General features: G+C 40.5%; 1 protein-coding gene across 2 annotated transcripts in view; it reads right to left on the bottom strand.

Moving 5' to 3' along the window:
* Positions 1-14758, bottom strand: part of REV3L (REV3 like, DNA directed polymerase zeta catalytic subunit) — a 123337-nt gene that overhangs the window by 19165 nt on the left and 89414 nt on the right. For both annotated transcript variants that reach the window (XM_065633062.1, XM_065633063.1), the window contains 2 exons: positions 14360-14471; positions 4993-5108 (listed from right to left, as the gene is read on the bottom strand). In XM_065633062.1, the coding sequence (XP_065489134.1) occupies positions 4993-5108; positions 14360-14471 (228 nt within the window). The remainder of the gene's footprint in view (positions 1-4992; positions 5109-14359; positions 14472-14758) is intronic.

Below are 14758 nucleotides of genomic sequence, written 5' to 3' on the forward strand. Positions count from 1 at the left end.
GCACAGTACTCACTTCTCTTGTGGTGTGTCCTAATGACTTATGAATAGTTCACTTGTAAATGGTAGAGGCAGCACCAGACTCGGCCAATAAAGCAAAACCAGAGAGAAGTCCAGCTTTCTTTTTTTGTTAACTTGAAATCAAATCACAGGAAAGGGAAGGAAAAGTACCTTCCATCTCTATTTCAATAGGAGGAAAGAGGAGCATACTGCTTGAAGGAGCACTTCCTGTTCTGAAAATACAGCATGTGAAGACGGGAGGGAAACATGAAGCATAGGGGTTGGAAAAGCAGGAGGAACATAGATGGGGTCAAAACCATGGACACGGAGACCACAAAGCAGAGAACACAACACTTGTACATTTATGGTCATGCATATAAGCCCACACTTATGGCATGACATTTCTGGGAGGAGCTCATCAGTGCATTTCCTTATCTTTCTCCTGCAGTTCAGTCAAAAAAGAATAATTACTTACCTTACAGTAACACTAGTTCTTAGAAATATTTTAAGTGTTAGGTATTCCACTTCTGGGTGTGCATCTACCACCTGGCACAAGAACATCTGTACTACAAGTACTAGTGCTGTGGAGATCAAGCCTATGTCCTGCACACCCACTCGAACTTTATGTCCAAAGACATGAAGGGTCACAACCCCAGTTTCCTGCACTAGAACTGAACCAATGTTGTGTGGGACTTCACAGTTGTAGGAAAGGAAGCCCAACTGTGAAATACATAGGGACATCACTAATAAGAACCATACAGTTCCGAGAGAAGTAGCCTTCGTTCTTCGAGGAACTCATCATGTAGATCCCAATTCCAGTGACTTGAACAACAGCTTATGTCATGAAGATGGGGACTAGCAAGTGCTTTTCGGATGTAACTGCTGATTCTGCATCAAGTACAGTGCAGACACAGCTGTCCTGCAAGACAAGAGCTGTGACTCAGCCTTTGAGAATGAAAGCAGAGGCACATTAGCTACCTGTCCCAAACGGAAGAGATTGTTCAGCCATACTTCTAAAGTAGAGCAGTAGACATTTGCGATCTTTAGAGGTTTAAGGAAGCTTTGATTGCAACACTTACCATTCCCCTTACCAAAGACATTGCAAATCTTGAAGAGCAAGGGGTCAAAAGTTTTTCTGAACATCCTTCAATACCTGTGAAGCTTGTACCTAGAGGCATTATTATTGCAACCAGTGCGTCATCTCAATTTGAGCCATCATGGGAATTCAGTAACAAGGTTCATGCAATTAGTTGTTATTCCCAAAGAACGAATTTGAGACCTTTGTGCTGAAGAAGGAAACTTATGACCTTTGATGGCCAATTCATATTTAAACTGCCATGTATTCCTGTTTCCATATATTAAGTATTTAAAAATTCAACAAGGTCCAGTTGCCAACAAGTTTCAACTGAAGATGTAAATTTGTTCTTGTATTTTCTTGTTCCTGGGAGGTTTCTACAACACAGATCTTTTCTAAACAGGTCACAGGTATAAAAAGCATCAAAAGATTTTGAAGGCATCAAAAGAGTGCACAGATATTCAAACCTCAAGGAAGGAGCATGTGAACATAGCTCTTCCAACTCAGGACATTCTATGATTATGTTCTCCTGGCCAGGCAAACAGGATGCCAACATAAAAGATGCTATTGCTATGCTGGGTAAGCCCAAAGACGCAACTAGCCCAGTATCATCTTTGGTCAAGTACCCAAAAGCAGACGCTTCAAGAACAGCTAAAGCAGCTATTGATATTCTCTCTAGAATTCTCCCAGCTTCTAACCACTTGTGGCTTCCTGGGCCAGACACTATTTTAACATATATAATAGTTCCCAATGGATTTTTCTTCCAAGAATTTATCTCCCCTTAAAGCAACATACACTTTAAGGATTTGTACTTTCTTGTGGCAAGGAATTTAACAGCTCAACAACCCAAGGCTGAAAAATCAACTCTTATTCTGTAGCTGCCATTTGCTGCTTTCATTTGATGATTTCTGGTTCTTGCACTGGAAAAGCCCTCGAACATGCAATCCATATTTCCTTTAAATCCCTCATGATTTGATTGGCTTCTACCTTCCTTACACGGTTTTGTCTCTTCTGGATTCCTAACTTGCTAAATTACAAGACATGTTTGGATTATTCTTCTCATCTTTACCAGTTCTCCTATACCCATTTAGACAGGGGAAAGGTTATGAAGACACTAGAACCGCAATATTTGAGGTACGAGCACACTACAGATTTTTACGTTTACATTCATTGATTTATATTTTCCTTGCTCCGTAATTCCAAACATTTCATTTGCTTTTTCTACCATTACAGAGTAACAGGATCAAGTTTTTAACAGGACAATCACAGGAAAGCGCTTCTTCACAGAATCACAGAATCACAGAATGTTAGGGATTGGAAGGGACCTCGAAAGATCATCTAGTCCAATCCCCCTGCCAGAGCAGGAACACCTAGGTGAGGTTACACAGGAAGGCGTCCAGGCGGGTTTTGAATGTCTCCAGAGAAGGAGAATCCACAACCCCCCTGGGCAGCCTGTTCCAGTGTTCCGTCACCCTCACTGAGAAGAAGTTTCTTCTCACATTTAAGTGGAACCTCTTGTGTTCCAGTTTGCACCCATTGCCCCTTGTCCTACTGTTGGTTGTCACCGAGAAGAGCCTGGCTCCATCCTCGTGACACCCACCCTTTATATATTTATAAACATTGATGAGGTCACCCCTCAGTCTCCTCTTCTCCAAGCTAAAGAGACCCAGCTCCCTCAGCCTTTCCTCATAAGGGAGATGCTCCACTCCCTTAATCATCTTTGTGGCCCTGCGCTGGACTCTCTCCAGCAGTTCCCTGTCCTTCTTGAACTGAGGGGCCCAGAACTGGACACAATATTCCAGATGAGGTCTCACCAGGGCAGAGTAGAGGGGAAGGAGAACCTCGCTTGACCTACTAACCAACCCCCTTCTAATACACCCCAGGATGCCACTGGCCTTCTTGGCCACAAGGGCACAGTGCTGGCTCATGGTCATCCTGCTGTCCACCAGGACCCCCAGGTCCCTTTCCCCTACACTGCTCTCTAATAGGTCATTCCCCAACCTATACTGGAACCTGGGGTTGTTCCTGCCCAGATGTAAGACTCTACATTTTCCCCTGTTATATTTCATTAAATTTTTTCCCGCCCAACTCTCTAGCCTGTCCAGATCTTGCTGGATGGCAGCACAGCCCTCTGGCGTGTCAGCCATTCCTCCCAGCTTGGTGTCATCAGCAAACTTGCTGATAGTACACTCAATTCCCTCATCCAAGTCGTTGATGAATATACTGAATAGTATTGGTCCCAGAACTGACCCTTGAGGCACTCCACTAGATACAGGCCTCCAACCAGACTCCACCCCATTGACCACGACTCTCTGGCTTCTCTCCTTCAGCCAGTTTGCAGTCCACCTCACCACCCGATCATCCAGTCCACACTTCCTCAGTTTTGCCGTGAGGATGCTGTGGGAGACGGTGTCAAATGCTTTGCTGAAGTCAAGGTAGACCACATCCACTGCTCTGCCATCGTCAATCCACCTTGTTACGTCTTCATAAAAGGCTATGAGGTTGGTCAAACACGACTTCCCCTTGGTGAAGCCATGTTGACTGTCCCTGATGACCCTCTTATCCTTGATATGCCTTAAGATGGCACCAAGGATAAGGTGTTCCATCACTTTCCCAGGGATGGAGGTGAGGCTGACCGGTCTATAGTTGCCCGGGTCCTTCTTCTTGCCCTTTTTGAAGACCGGAGTGACATTTGCTTTCCTCCAGTCCTCAGGCACCTCTCTCGTTTCCCAAGACTTGGCAAAGATGATGGAGAGTGGTCCAGCAACGACTTCAGCCAGCTCCCTCAGCACCCGCAGGTGCATCCCATCTGGACCCATGGATTTATGGATGTCCAGATTGCTTAACTGCTCCCTAACCCAGTCCTCATCAACTAAGACAAACTCCTCCATTGCCCTGCCTTCCTCTGGGGCCTCAGGGGTACGGGGCTCCTCAGGACAGCCTCCGGCAGAGTAGACAGAGACAAAGAAGGCATTCAGTAATTCTGCCTTCTCTGTAACTTCTATCACCAGGGCACCCAACCCATTCATCAGTGGGCCTACATTGCCTCTGGTGTTAGTTTTACCTGCCATGTATTTGAAGAAGCTCTTTCTGTTGTCCTTGACCCCTCTTGCCAGGTTTAACTCTAAGGAGGCCCTAGCTTTCCTAGTTACCTCCCTACATCCTCTGACAACAGCCTTATATTCTTCCCAAATGGCCAGCCCCTCCTTCCATGATTTGTAAACTCTCTTCTTCCACTTGAGTTTGCCCAGCAGTTCCCTATTTAACCACGCAGGTCTCCTGGCTCCCTTCCTTGACTTCCTGCGTGTTGGGATGCACTGATCTTGAGCTTGGTAGAAGCAGTCCCTGAATGTTAACCAACTATCTTGGGCCCCTTTACCTTCAAGCAGCCTTGCCCACGGGATTTCCCCCAGCAATTGTCTGAACAGGCCAAAGTTGGCTCTGCTGAAGCCCAGCAAGGATTTTATTACACAGCTGCTGACAAGGATGAGTGCTGCTAAGGGCTATCTTTATGTCCTCGTATCCCAGCCAGAGACACCACAAATAATGATTATGATATATACCCTGAACAACATAAACATGAGTGAAGCCAAAGAGAAGCAAGAGAAAGTTTAGCAGCAGAAGCATCTCCAAGAACTGAAAACTTAACACATGTGACTACTGAAAGTGAGTCTAGGCTTATGGATAGAGGACACACCCAGAAGTAGAATATGCAAGGAATTTAAAAATTCAGAAAACACTAAAAACCAGAATCTCATTGTTATTTCAAATTTTTTTGTGTGTGATTATACCCATAACAACAGCAACAACAAAAAAAAGGTCCATCTGAAGAAATAACTCTGTATTTATTTTTTAAATTTATTCATAAATTTCAACTTGTTTCTATTGGAAATAAACTGAAACCCTACACAATAACTTACCTGGCACACGAGATATCATCTGGCATAAATCAACATTTAGTGCAGCAGCCCTCTGTAAGAGATAACCCCAGGAATGCATCTGGACTTCATAGCCTAACAAAATGTCTGGGTCATATCTAGAGAGGAGGGGAAAAAGGAAAATGAGCTTTGTATTATTTAAGAAAATATTTTCCATGAACAGGACTATAAACAGGATTTCATTCTAATCATGCTGAGTTTAAAAAAGAAGCAGCCACAACGGGTTTCTATGAAAGCAGCATCTGGACCAGGAGACAACCTTTAAAACAGACAATCCTTTAGGATTTTCAATAACATCAAAGAGAAAAAAAAATTTATAAGGAATATTTTCATTGGGATGTTTTTTAACATACTTTATTATTTCAGCCTTTAGAAACAAAGACCAAAATCTATGTCTAATCAGGTTTTATCAATTGAATCAGGCTGTATTGAGCATAAACTGAAACCTAGCAACTGGCACAAGACAGATGTCCCGTTCTCAAACTCTGCTGTACTTTTTTTCCTTTATGAAATAGAATTTGCTACTAGGCTACTTGAATGTTTTGCGTATAACACTGTGTCATGCATACTGCACTGTAGTCTATAATAATCAGAGGACACTTTTGGTCCTAAATGGTGACTCTTTATTGGGAAAGTTACAATTCACAGTTGAGTGAGAGCTGTCAACACTGAAACATGGAGAAAAGCATCTGTATCTAGAAATTCTATTTAAACATCTCTTCCTTTAAGATAACCTTCTTTCTGTAAGATACAGAAGAACAACTCATTTTATGCTGTATTCCATGCCAGGTGGAAAATTCCACTGGTGTGGGTACGACAAAAAGAAAAGTCAGAATTGCCTTCTGACATAGTCACTGCCCGTCTTCCAACCAGGCTCAGAGAAGAGCTGACTAGACAGAAGGACAAACAAGGTGGCTTCAAAGTCAAAGCACAGGTAGGAGTTAGCTCAGAGGAGCCTGTATCACCTACCTTTTGAGTAGGCACTATTAAAACCAGAAGTCACGATCTGGTCACTTGCTGAAGAGCCTAAGAATGATTTTCGTGGGCTGGGCAGAAAGAGACTGGCCAAAGTAACATGAAATATCTGTTGGTTTTATAGCCAAAAGAGAAAGGTAGCTTCACTAGGAAGAATAGCTGCTTACTTCAATGCAGCTCAGACAAGGGGTTTTGAGTTCCAGCAGGCAGCATCCAATACAACTGAATGACAAGAGGGCAGCTGTCAGGCGGTAGAGGACTGGACAACAGGCTCCGGGTCCTGTACCACAGCCTGTGCCCAGCCCCACAACAGGATGCAGGTTTGTAGACCTTATTTCATGGGAGAAGCAGGCAGGGGCCATGGCTTATGAACCGCGTCTCCTGTGAACAGGGTCTCTGCGCTTCTTGCATCCTTAAATGCATCAAAACATGCCAACATTTTCTGACATTTGACAGGAGAATACCCCTTCCCTGAATCCTAAGTTAAAGTTGTATCACAGACATTACGAATGAAGCTTCAGACTTTACTGTCAAAGTGTCTTCCCTGCTTGCATGTCCCACTCAAAGGCAGATGACAACTCACCTTGAAGTAATTAACTACTCTCAGAATAGCTCCAGAAAAGAGCTTCTCCACACTTGTGCCATGGACACAGACTTCTTGTGAAAATTAAAAGGAAAAGTTTTTGAATCTTCTTACTCAGCATGGCTATCTCATTATTACAATTTGGGCTTTTGCAGCAGACAGCAAAAGTTGCAAAAATCCCTTTTACCACTTACTTCTACCTGGGAAGGAATGGTTTTGATACAACTTTTGGCTAAAGCAGAGGACTCTAAAGTAAGTTTTTGATTTCTAGCATTCTAGAGAAAGTAAAAGAACTAGCACTTTGCATTAGGGGGTATTTTGCTATCTGCTGTTAATGCCAAATGAATGATTCTTTGTTCTTGGAGACAGAAAGCGACCATCAGAAATGGAAGTAGTAAATTTACTCATTTTGGAAGCCTATTCTACCAGTGGTACAAATCCAAAGCTACTTGGAACAATTTATAGACAAACGAATGAAGCTAGCCGGCAGTTCCTTCCAGCAGCAGAATCAGTGTCAGAAGGAGTTACAACCACTTGCTGCACAACACACAATCATTGCCAACTGAGGTTCCAAAATTATGAATAGCTCCATCTAAACTTTGAAATAAAAAGGAATTATGTAATGGTTTATAGAGTCATAGAATAAATGTTCAAAAATATTAACATATTTTCACTTCAATTCTTGCAGCTAAACTATCCCGGTCCTAGCATATTGCAAAACACTATGGATTATTTAAAATGAAGGAAAATCCTACAGAAGTAGTAATTTACATTCATATTTGAAAACTGGTTTCACATAATTCAAAATGGAAAATACGTGGAGATTTTACACAAGGCAAGACACTATGCAGATGGGTTCCATGACAGACGCAAACGTGAATGAGAAACTTGTGAAGAGCTGCTTATGTGGTACACAAAACAGTATTCATTATGCCAGGAATCTGCTTGCCCTTTCAAGCCTGTTCTGAACAGAAGCATATTGTTTGGAAGTAGCACGTTGCCCTAACTATATTGGCAGCTACCACCTGTGATGAAGGACAGTTGCTTTGGGTTTTTCCTTCCCCAAGTAGTGCATTACCTCCTTTGCTTCCTACTTAAGCAAATTTTAGTGGGCTGCTACATTACTACTGCAAATACCCCTATTTGTATTGCAACTGATTCCAACATTTCATCAATTCTTGAGTTAATCTTACTATTCTCTTTTAAGCTAACTAATAAAACCACCTCTGTAAACCATATGCATATAATCTCAGGAACTGATTCTCAAGTATCCTTCACAAGCGAAGATGTTTTATAGGACAACACATAAGCCCACTTTAGTTTATGATATTTTCAGATAGATGCAATTTATTTATACAAGAAAATGCAGGCAACTTAAATATTACATAATTTAACAAAATTTTATGTAAATTCACATGCAGATTGGAAAGTTTATCACTCAAAAGATTTTTTTAAAAAAATCAGCGTGGTAGTTTTGAACTCAGTGTTGCTTGTATAGGCCATTAGAGATTGCCTAGGATGGCACATTGCCGAGTCATAGGGTATCACTTTACAACATGTTCCTTACTCTGCACTTCCTTCCCAACTAGACTCTGCACATGAATTAAGGGGAGGGTCTCATTTCAACTAATTATGGCATCTCAAGTTTTCTAAGTTGGTCTCTTAATTGTCATTGCAAAAAAACCACCTCTTTGGGTGAACTATTCCTCACATTTTAGCTACTACTTGCATTATGAGATCCTGTTCTTTCTGTTTAACATACATGGAGATGAGGGTAGCTACTCAGACACTGACAATGAAATTTAGATGTCTAATTTTGCCAGACGACACTCATACAAAGCTACCTACATGGAAAATCAAGGCAGAGTAGCTAGCAAATGGTAAATGCAAACTCTACCGTAAATTCCCTGTAAACATAGTCCCTTAGTCTCAGTTTCCCATATTTAAAACTTAGATCCAAGTGGTATCCTTCTGAAAGCATGAAAAACAATAAACACACCACCAGGAACGGAGTTTCTCAGATCCTGCAGTATATTCATTCACAACCTATATGCACAAAAGACTACCATTAGTACTAAAAAATTCAGGGATGCTTAGGTATTTTTCTTGACTTCACAACCAAAATAATTTTTGGCTAAGCATATCTTTGAATTATCTTTGAAGGAAAAAACAAAATAAGACTGTAATTGAGTAGAACTCCTTTCTACTGGACAACACTTCGGACCCCAAAATCCTGCACTACAGTAGACATAAGGTCTACCTTATGCAACAGGTTTAACAGACCCATCAGATTTCTTGCACCTAACTAACATGAGGTGCTGCTGTTTCTTGCTTCTTATTTCCTTGCTGATCAACTCCGTCTCAATTTATGGAGCAGAACTGCCCTTTCCTGCAGCCCAATTGCATGTACCAGCTGTACCAATGGACCTGTGTGTCACTTGTTGAGATCTCTCCTGGTATTCTTTTTGCTATTAGAGAAGAAGAGATGCCTGGAGCTAAAAGATGACATTATTCCAAATGGGAAAAAGAACAGGTAAGCCCAAGGTTTAGCTGACATGAGCTCAACCGAAGTCTGTCTCTCTCCTGCTTTCTCTCTCACCTTTTCATGTGGTACCAAAAAGATGACAGGCTGTGAGATAAGGGGAGGACAAGTTCTACGTTTTTCATCATCCTCTCCTCTCCTAATTTTAACAGTATACTATCCAGTTGGTCTTCATCATCAGTTTAAGCTGTTTTAATAAAAAAAATTGTAACGAGACCAGCTTTTACACCTGCAAGAAACTAGTAAGTTGTAATACTGATATTTGAAAGCTGCTGGCTAGGACTAACATGCCAGGAATAAGAGGTGTGCCTGCCAACATAGGGCTCTTTTGTTAAAAGGATGGGCACTGATACTGCTTTGCATGCTATTGCTGGTCTCTCTGCAAAGATGAAAAGCAGCATTTATACTGGCAGGATTTAAAGACGACAGCATTAGCATTCAACTCATAACATGCTGCAGAGAGAAGAAATGCAATTATTTTCCTTTCTACCTAAGTTGTATGTGCTGTTACACCATCTCTTCCTCTTTCTCATTTGATAGTTTCATGAATGAATACTAAAGCTCCCAGTTATACCTTCCCTTCTAACATGTGTCTGGTTTTCCTGATTGCTATTTTTCTTCCAGCTAAAAATCAAGAGAAAAAGGGGTGGGAGTGTGTGTGTGGAATTAGGCCAGACCTATGATACAGACAAAAGCAGTAACTGTGCATGGCAGCAGAATTCTTGGTTACTCAAATAGAAAACCAAAATCTCTGAAAACATTTTTTCCAGTATGCTTTGCACAATAAAAATCCATAAAGTTGATACAGGACACTAAGGAAAGATTTCTACAGGAAAACATCACAGAAGGTGAAACTGGCCTGGGAAAAAGAAGGTTTGATTAACACAGCTCTATTTTAAGAAGAAAATATTGCTAGAGTATTTACAGAGGAACAAATAAAATGCATTGTATCCAATACAGAAAATTGATTAGCATCATATTCTATAAGAAAAACATAACACAAAATATGTAAACGTTAAGAATTAACAAGTAATTAATTTACAAATGTTTTAACCTCAAAATCTTTAAAAGTCTTACAACTTTATACTCCATTTTTATACTTTCATCAGAAACACCTTCCATGGGGACAAAGAGCTGTGGGCAGCTGGTGAGTCTCATGTAACAGCAAATTTACTACCTTTTTTTCTTCTTCCCCCGAAGTACAGCCTGTTTCCACATACTACGCATGTCATAGAGATGGGGACTGTGCATTTCCACATGAATTCCCCAAATTTTGCTCCTCACATGCCTGCAAGACCAGCCCGTTTCTTTTATCTGGTAGTATTTGCACTTACAGAAGAGAGGTAGAATTTACCTTGAAAGTGAAGGAGAGGCCCAGACATTTAATTTCTCTTTCATGGGAATCCATTGCTCCATCAGGCTTGGATATGTCTGTTTTTCCCGCAGTTTTTAAATCTCCAAGACAAACATTCTTGTAGCATTCCCTTCCTCTTCCTTAAACAGCTAGTTTTCCTGCATTTTGTACTGACTGGTTTGTGGAGCTATGTGAGTGTGTTTACTCTTTTTTTTCTGCCTTCAGGTTCAGACAGATAGGTGGTTCTGTTTTACTTATCAAGCATAGAGATTCTCCCAATTTTTCTCCCAGCTCATTGCAGCTGACACCTTACAATAAAGAGAGGATCTATTCAAGAATGCTGTTCAGGCAGCATGACAGAATCCTTAAGGATAGCAATATAGGTACAGGCTCCATTTCAAGAAAAAAAATAAACAACAATATCCTCTCTGACAATTCCAAAGAGCCTACAACTTGGCTCTCTGGGCTTGTAGATCATCCACACTAGCTGGACAGGATGGGAAGGAGGTTATTTCTCAGCTGCTTTATGCCAGTTCTCAGCTGAAGTCCTATTTTTTTGTTTGTAGCCAGAGGACAGCTTACCAAAGAAGGGAAAATTGGACCTACGTAGGTGAAGCTTCCTCTCAAACTCTAAGGCAGTTGTCAGGGTATCAAGAAACACTTTAATTATACTTTTCTTCGTTGCAAGTCCATGTTTATTCTTCCCTCCCTACTCCAAACTCACCTCTATGGCTCTTGCTGTCAAATTGTTCCCTGTCTCTCAACCCCCAAGCAGCTCAGTATTTCATTACCTTTTAGAATTGAAGAGAATTCTCAAATTCCCTTTACAATGATGTGCTTTCTTTTAGCTGTCTCTACACAGATTTTGGTACTCACACTTGTAAGTACTCCCGTTTTGCAGCTGAATCACTCTCGGTAATAATCTCCTAGAAATCAAGGTGCTTATTCCTCTCAATATTTGGACAAATCTGCTAGTTTTCAGCATAGATGAAATCACAGATCACAATTCCACAGAAACAAACAGAACATCTTCTGGTCTGCAGACACCAAGATGACTTATTTTCATTTGCCAGCTGCCCTGACTTACTCAGAAACAACATCTACTAATTTCACAGAAGAACATTTAACCTGGTATTTACTTTACAGGTGTCTAGATGGAAACACATGTTAATCTTACTGTGGTTATTCAGATCTAGCACATGGTGAAAAACTTCACAGTGAAGCTATAACTGAATCCAACTCCAGTTCATCAATTCCAGTGAAATTTCTGGAGTAATACTCATGTTCAGTGAAGATGTAACAGAGTAGCTTTAGCTTTGCTATAAAAAGTTAGATTTGGGAAACACTCTTCAGTGACAAAAGGCTAGTGGTGCAGCCCAAGAATAGAACACCAGCAACCATTAAAACCTCACTAATTTTTCAGTCTCTGCTTCAGCATCTGTGTCCCTCAATATCAACCAGCACGTTATAAAGAATATTTGTGTTGATATGCTGAGTGGTTTGTTCGAAGACAAAATGCTTGCAGGTTTCTGATGGAGAAGGAGACTGATGAGCTAAAAGTATTGCAAGGAGTGATACGTTTCCCAGGAACCACCTTTCCTTTATCTGTGTGCTGAGAACAGTGGTCAAGATTTCTCTACTCTGCTCTTTCAGAGTTTATATCTATTGACAAGAAGTGACAGAATCAACGATTTCTAATTTTCAATGGCCAGAATAGAATAAAAGCAAAAGGCCTAAACAGAGAAGTAGAAGGCTGGAACTTGAAACAAATGAGTGTGTTCTGCAATTTCATATATATGAAACAAGAGCAAGAATTAGGCCAACTACTAAGAGAATGATTAGAAATGGGAACAAGAATTCTTCAGTTGGACTGTATAAGACAATTCCTCCCATAGCTGAGGTACCCTCAGTTCAGTATGCCAACAAGTTGACAAAGTCTGCCTGGTACTGACAATCAAGATTGAATAGATATGTCATTCATTGCGCCAGGAATCCAGAATTTCACTCTTTCAGCCTTCTCTCCAACAGCTAAAGAGGCCAAGAACATGAACCAAAAGCAAGCTGCAGTCATGCTGGGCATGCTATTTGGTTACAAGAACCTATTAATCTCTAGCCTGATGCATACATCAGTATATAAGACACTGATACGGTCCTCTGCTCATAGATAAGGGTGATTTTGAGTTTTGCTCCATGAATGCCAAGTGGTAATGTTTCTTAAACAGCAACAGAAGATTGTTTAAAAAAATAACTTCTGATACTGAAAGTTTTCATTAAAGCTGCTTGCTTGTTAATCTCCCATTGAGGAAGATTTTTGCAGTCCACTACTTTTTAATCAAGTGCTTAAGAAATGTAAAATATCTACTCCAGCAAAATTTCTTCTTCTATTTTGCCTAGGCTACAGAAAATAGAGGGAGAAAAGAGCTGCAAGCTGTAGATGTGGTCAAAGTTTTAAAAACATATTTGTTAAGGAATTAGACTTCTGCTGTACTCTCAAGTGATACTGCACAGAGCCGGGGGGGAAGGAGGCTAAGATGATGACAGCAATCTGCCTCTCCATTAATAGATTGGATCTTTTATCTTCCAGGAATACAAGTCAACTAACTCAATCTTTGAAGATAAAGTTGTTGAGTCAAAAAGGCATGCTAGCACAGTGTTGAAAGAGAAGATCTCTGAAGAAGAGATTTCTCAGCAATCTGGTGACTGGCACATTCCATCTTGAAGTACTACAGAAATTGCATGCTTTTTTTAATTCCATAATGCCTTCAGTATGTCCAGATGTAGACGACTTCTGTTCTTCAGCGATAAATGTATTTTCTAACTGCTGAGTTCTCTCTCCCGTTCTCTTTATGTACTGTCACTTTTTAAACTTTCACACAACTGGTGGAGAATTATTCATTTATTGGCAGCTTCTCATTCTCAGTAATATTCCTAAGTTTGATGGAGCACTAGATTTCCAAGAAAGAGAAAAATAAAATTATGTTCCTTACCTGAATTTTGTCTTCTCTGAACAGGGATCTGCTGCTCTGTCAGGACCCACCCTGTGTTGGTTGCATTCAGCAACTCTTTTTGTATTCTGCCTTCATGGGGTTGGTCAATGTCTTTCTCATCAGAGGTTTTCTGGTTGGAGAGAGAAAGAATTGCAAATGTACTCTGCCTAGTACACATTTTTTTCTTGTGCCTCTATTCCAGCAGCGTGACTCACAGTTTAAATCTGTTTATTTTTCCTTGCAATTTGACAGCTTTGCACCTCTGACAGTAGGGCCTGGAGAGACATCTGTGGTTCCACCTACTCACCAGCTGAGAGGGCTATCAAACAGGCTTCCCAGCCTTGGTGGAGATGGGGAAAACCAGCAGTTTTCCAAGTCTGATGGAGCAGGGTATTTCCATTCAGAGAAGACAAAAATAATGGAGGAAACTGATTTTTCAACTACCGTTTATTTTGATCTGTCCATAGCAGTTTCAGTATCATGTAGGTTTTTTTTCTGTCTTGCCTCAGAGTCCCTAGAAAAATTCTTCCCATCTCAGGGGTTTTCTATAGCTTTCACCACTGTTAATATCTACCGTTCTAAGTGTTTCAGAGAGAGATGTGTAATGAATTCTGGGATTAACAGGAAAGGTTGTACGTTAAAGAAGATTACTTATATGGCTGATTAGTTTCAAGACTGTAACTCAGCTGCTTAAGAGGATCTGAATGTTCTTGCTGTCAGAGAAAAGGAAAATCAAAAAGTATTTTTATTTGAAAGACCACCATGCTTGTCCACTCCAGAAATAAGCCTTTGAGGGAAACAACAACAACAACAAAAAAATCAGTATTTGAGAGACTGGCAAGGGATGAAGGAACTAAATCTGCTGTACCAAGCCTGAAAAATAAAAGCAGAACGTACAGATATGCTACCTTTTTACAATATTCACTACTTCCTGGAAAAGAGCTCTTTCATCAGTAGCGTAACTGACTTGTAGTCCTGTAACTCCAGATCTTGTGAGCAAGGGGGCTTGGTCTCTGCTACCTAGAAAATAAAGTAAAAAAAAAAAAAAAAAAAATCATTACAATTTAGAAGGAATTCTACAACTTCAGTCAACAATATTGCTTTAGAATAAAACATACAGCTGAAAAGAAGTATGGAATGCAACCTACTATCCTTAGCACATCTTATTATTACAATTAATTCCATGGATTTATTTTGTTCTCTTGGGTGGAAAAGTTTGCTCTTTTCACTTTGTACAATTGTACTATAGTGGTAATCTTTTACAAATTATCAGATATAAATAAATCTGATTCAAGAGAAATTTCAGC

This window comes from Caloenas nicobarica, chromosome 3, assembly GCF_036013445.1.
Source record: "Caloenas nicobarica isolate bCalNic1 chromosome 3, bCalNic1.hap1, whole genome shotgun sequence".
Lineage (NCBI taxonomy): Eukaryota > Metazoa > Chordata > Aves > Columbiformes > Columbidae > Caloenas > Caloenas nicobarica.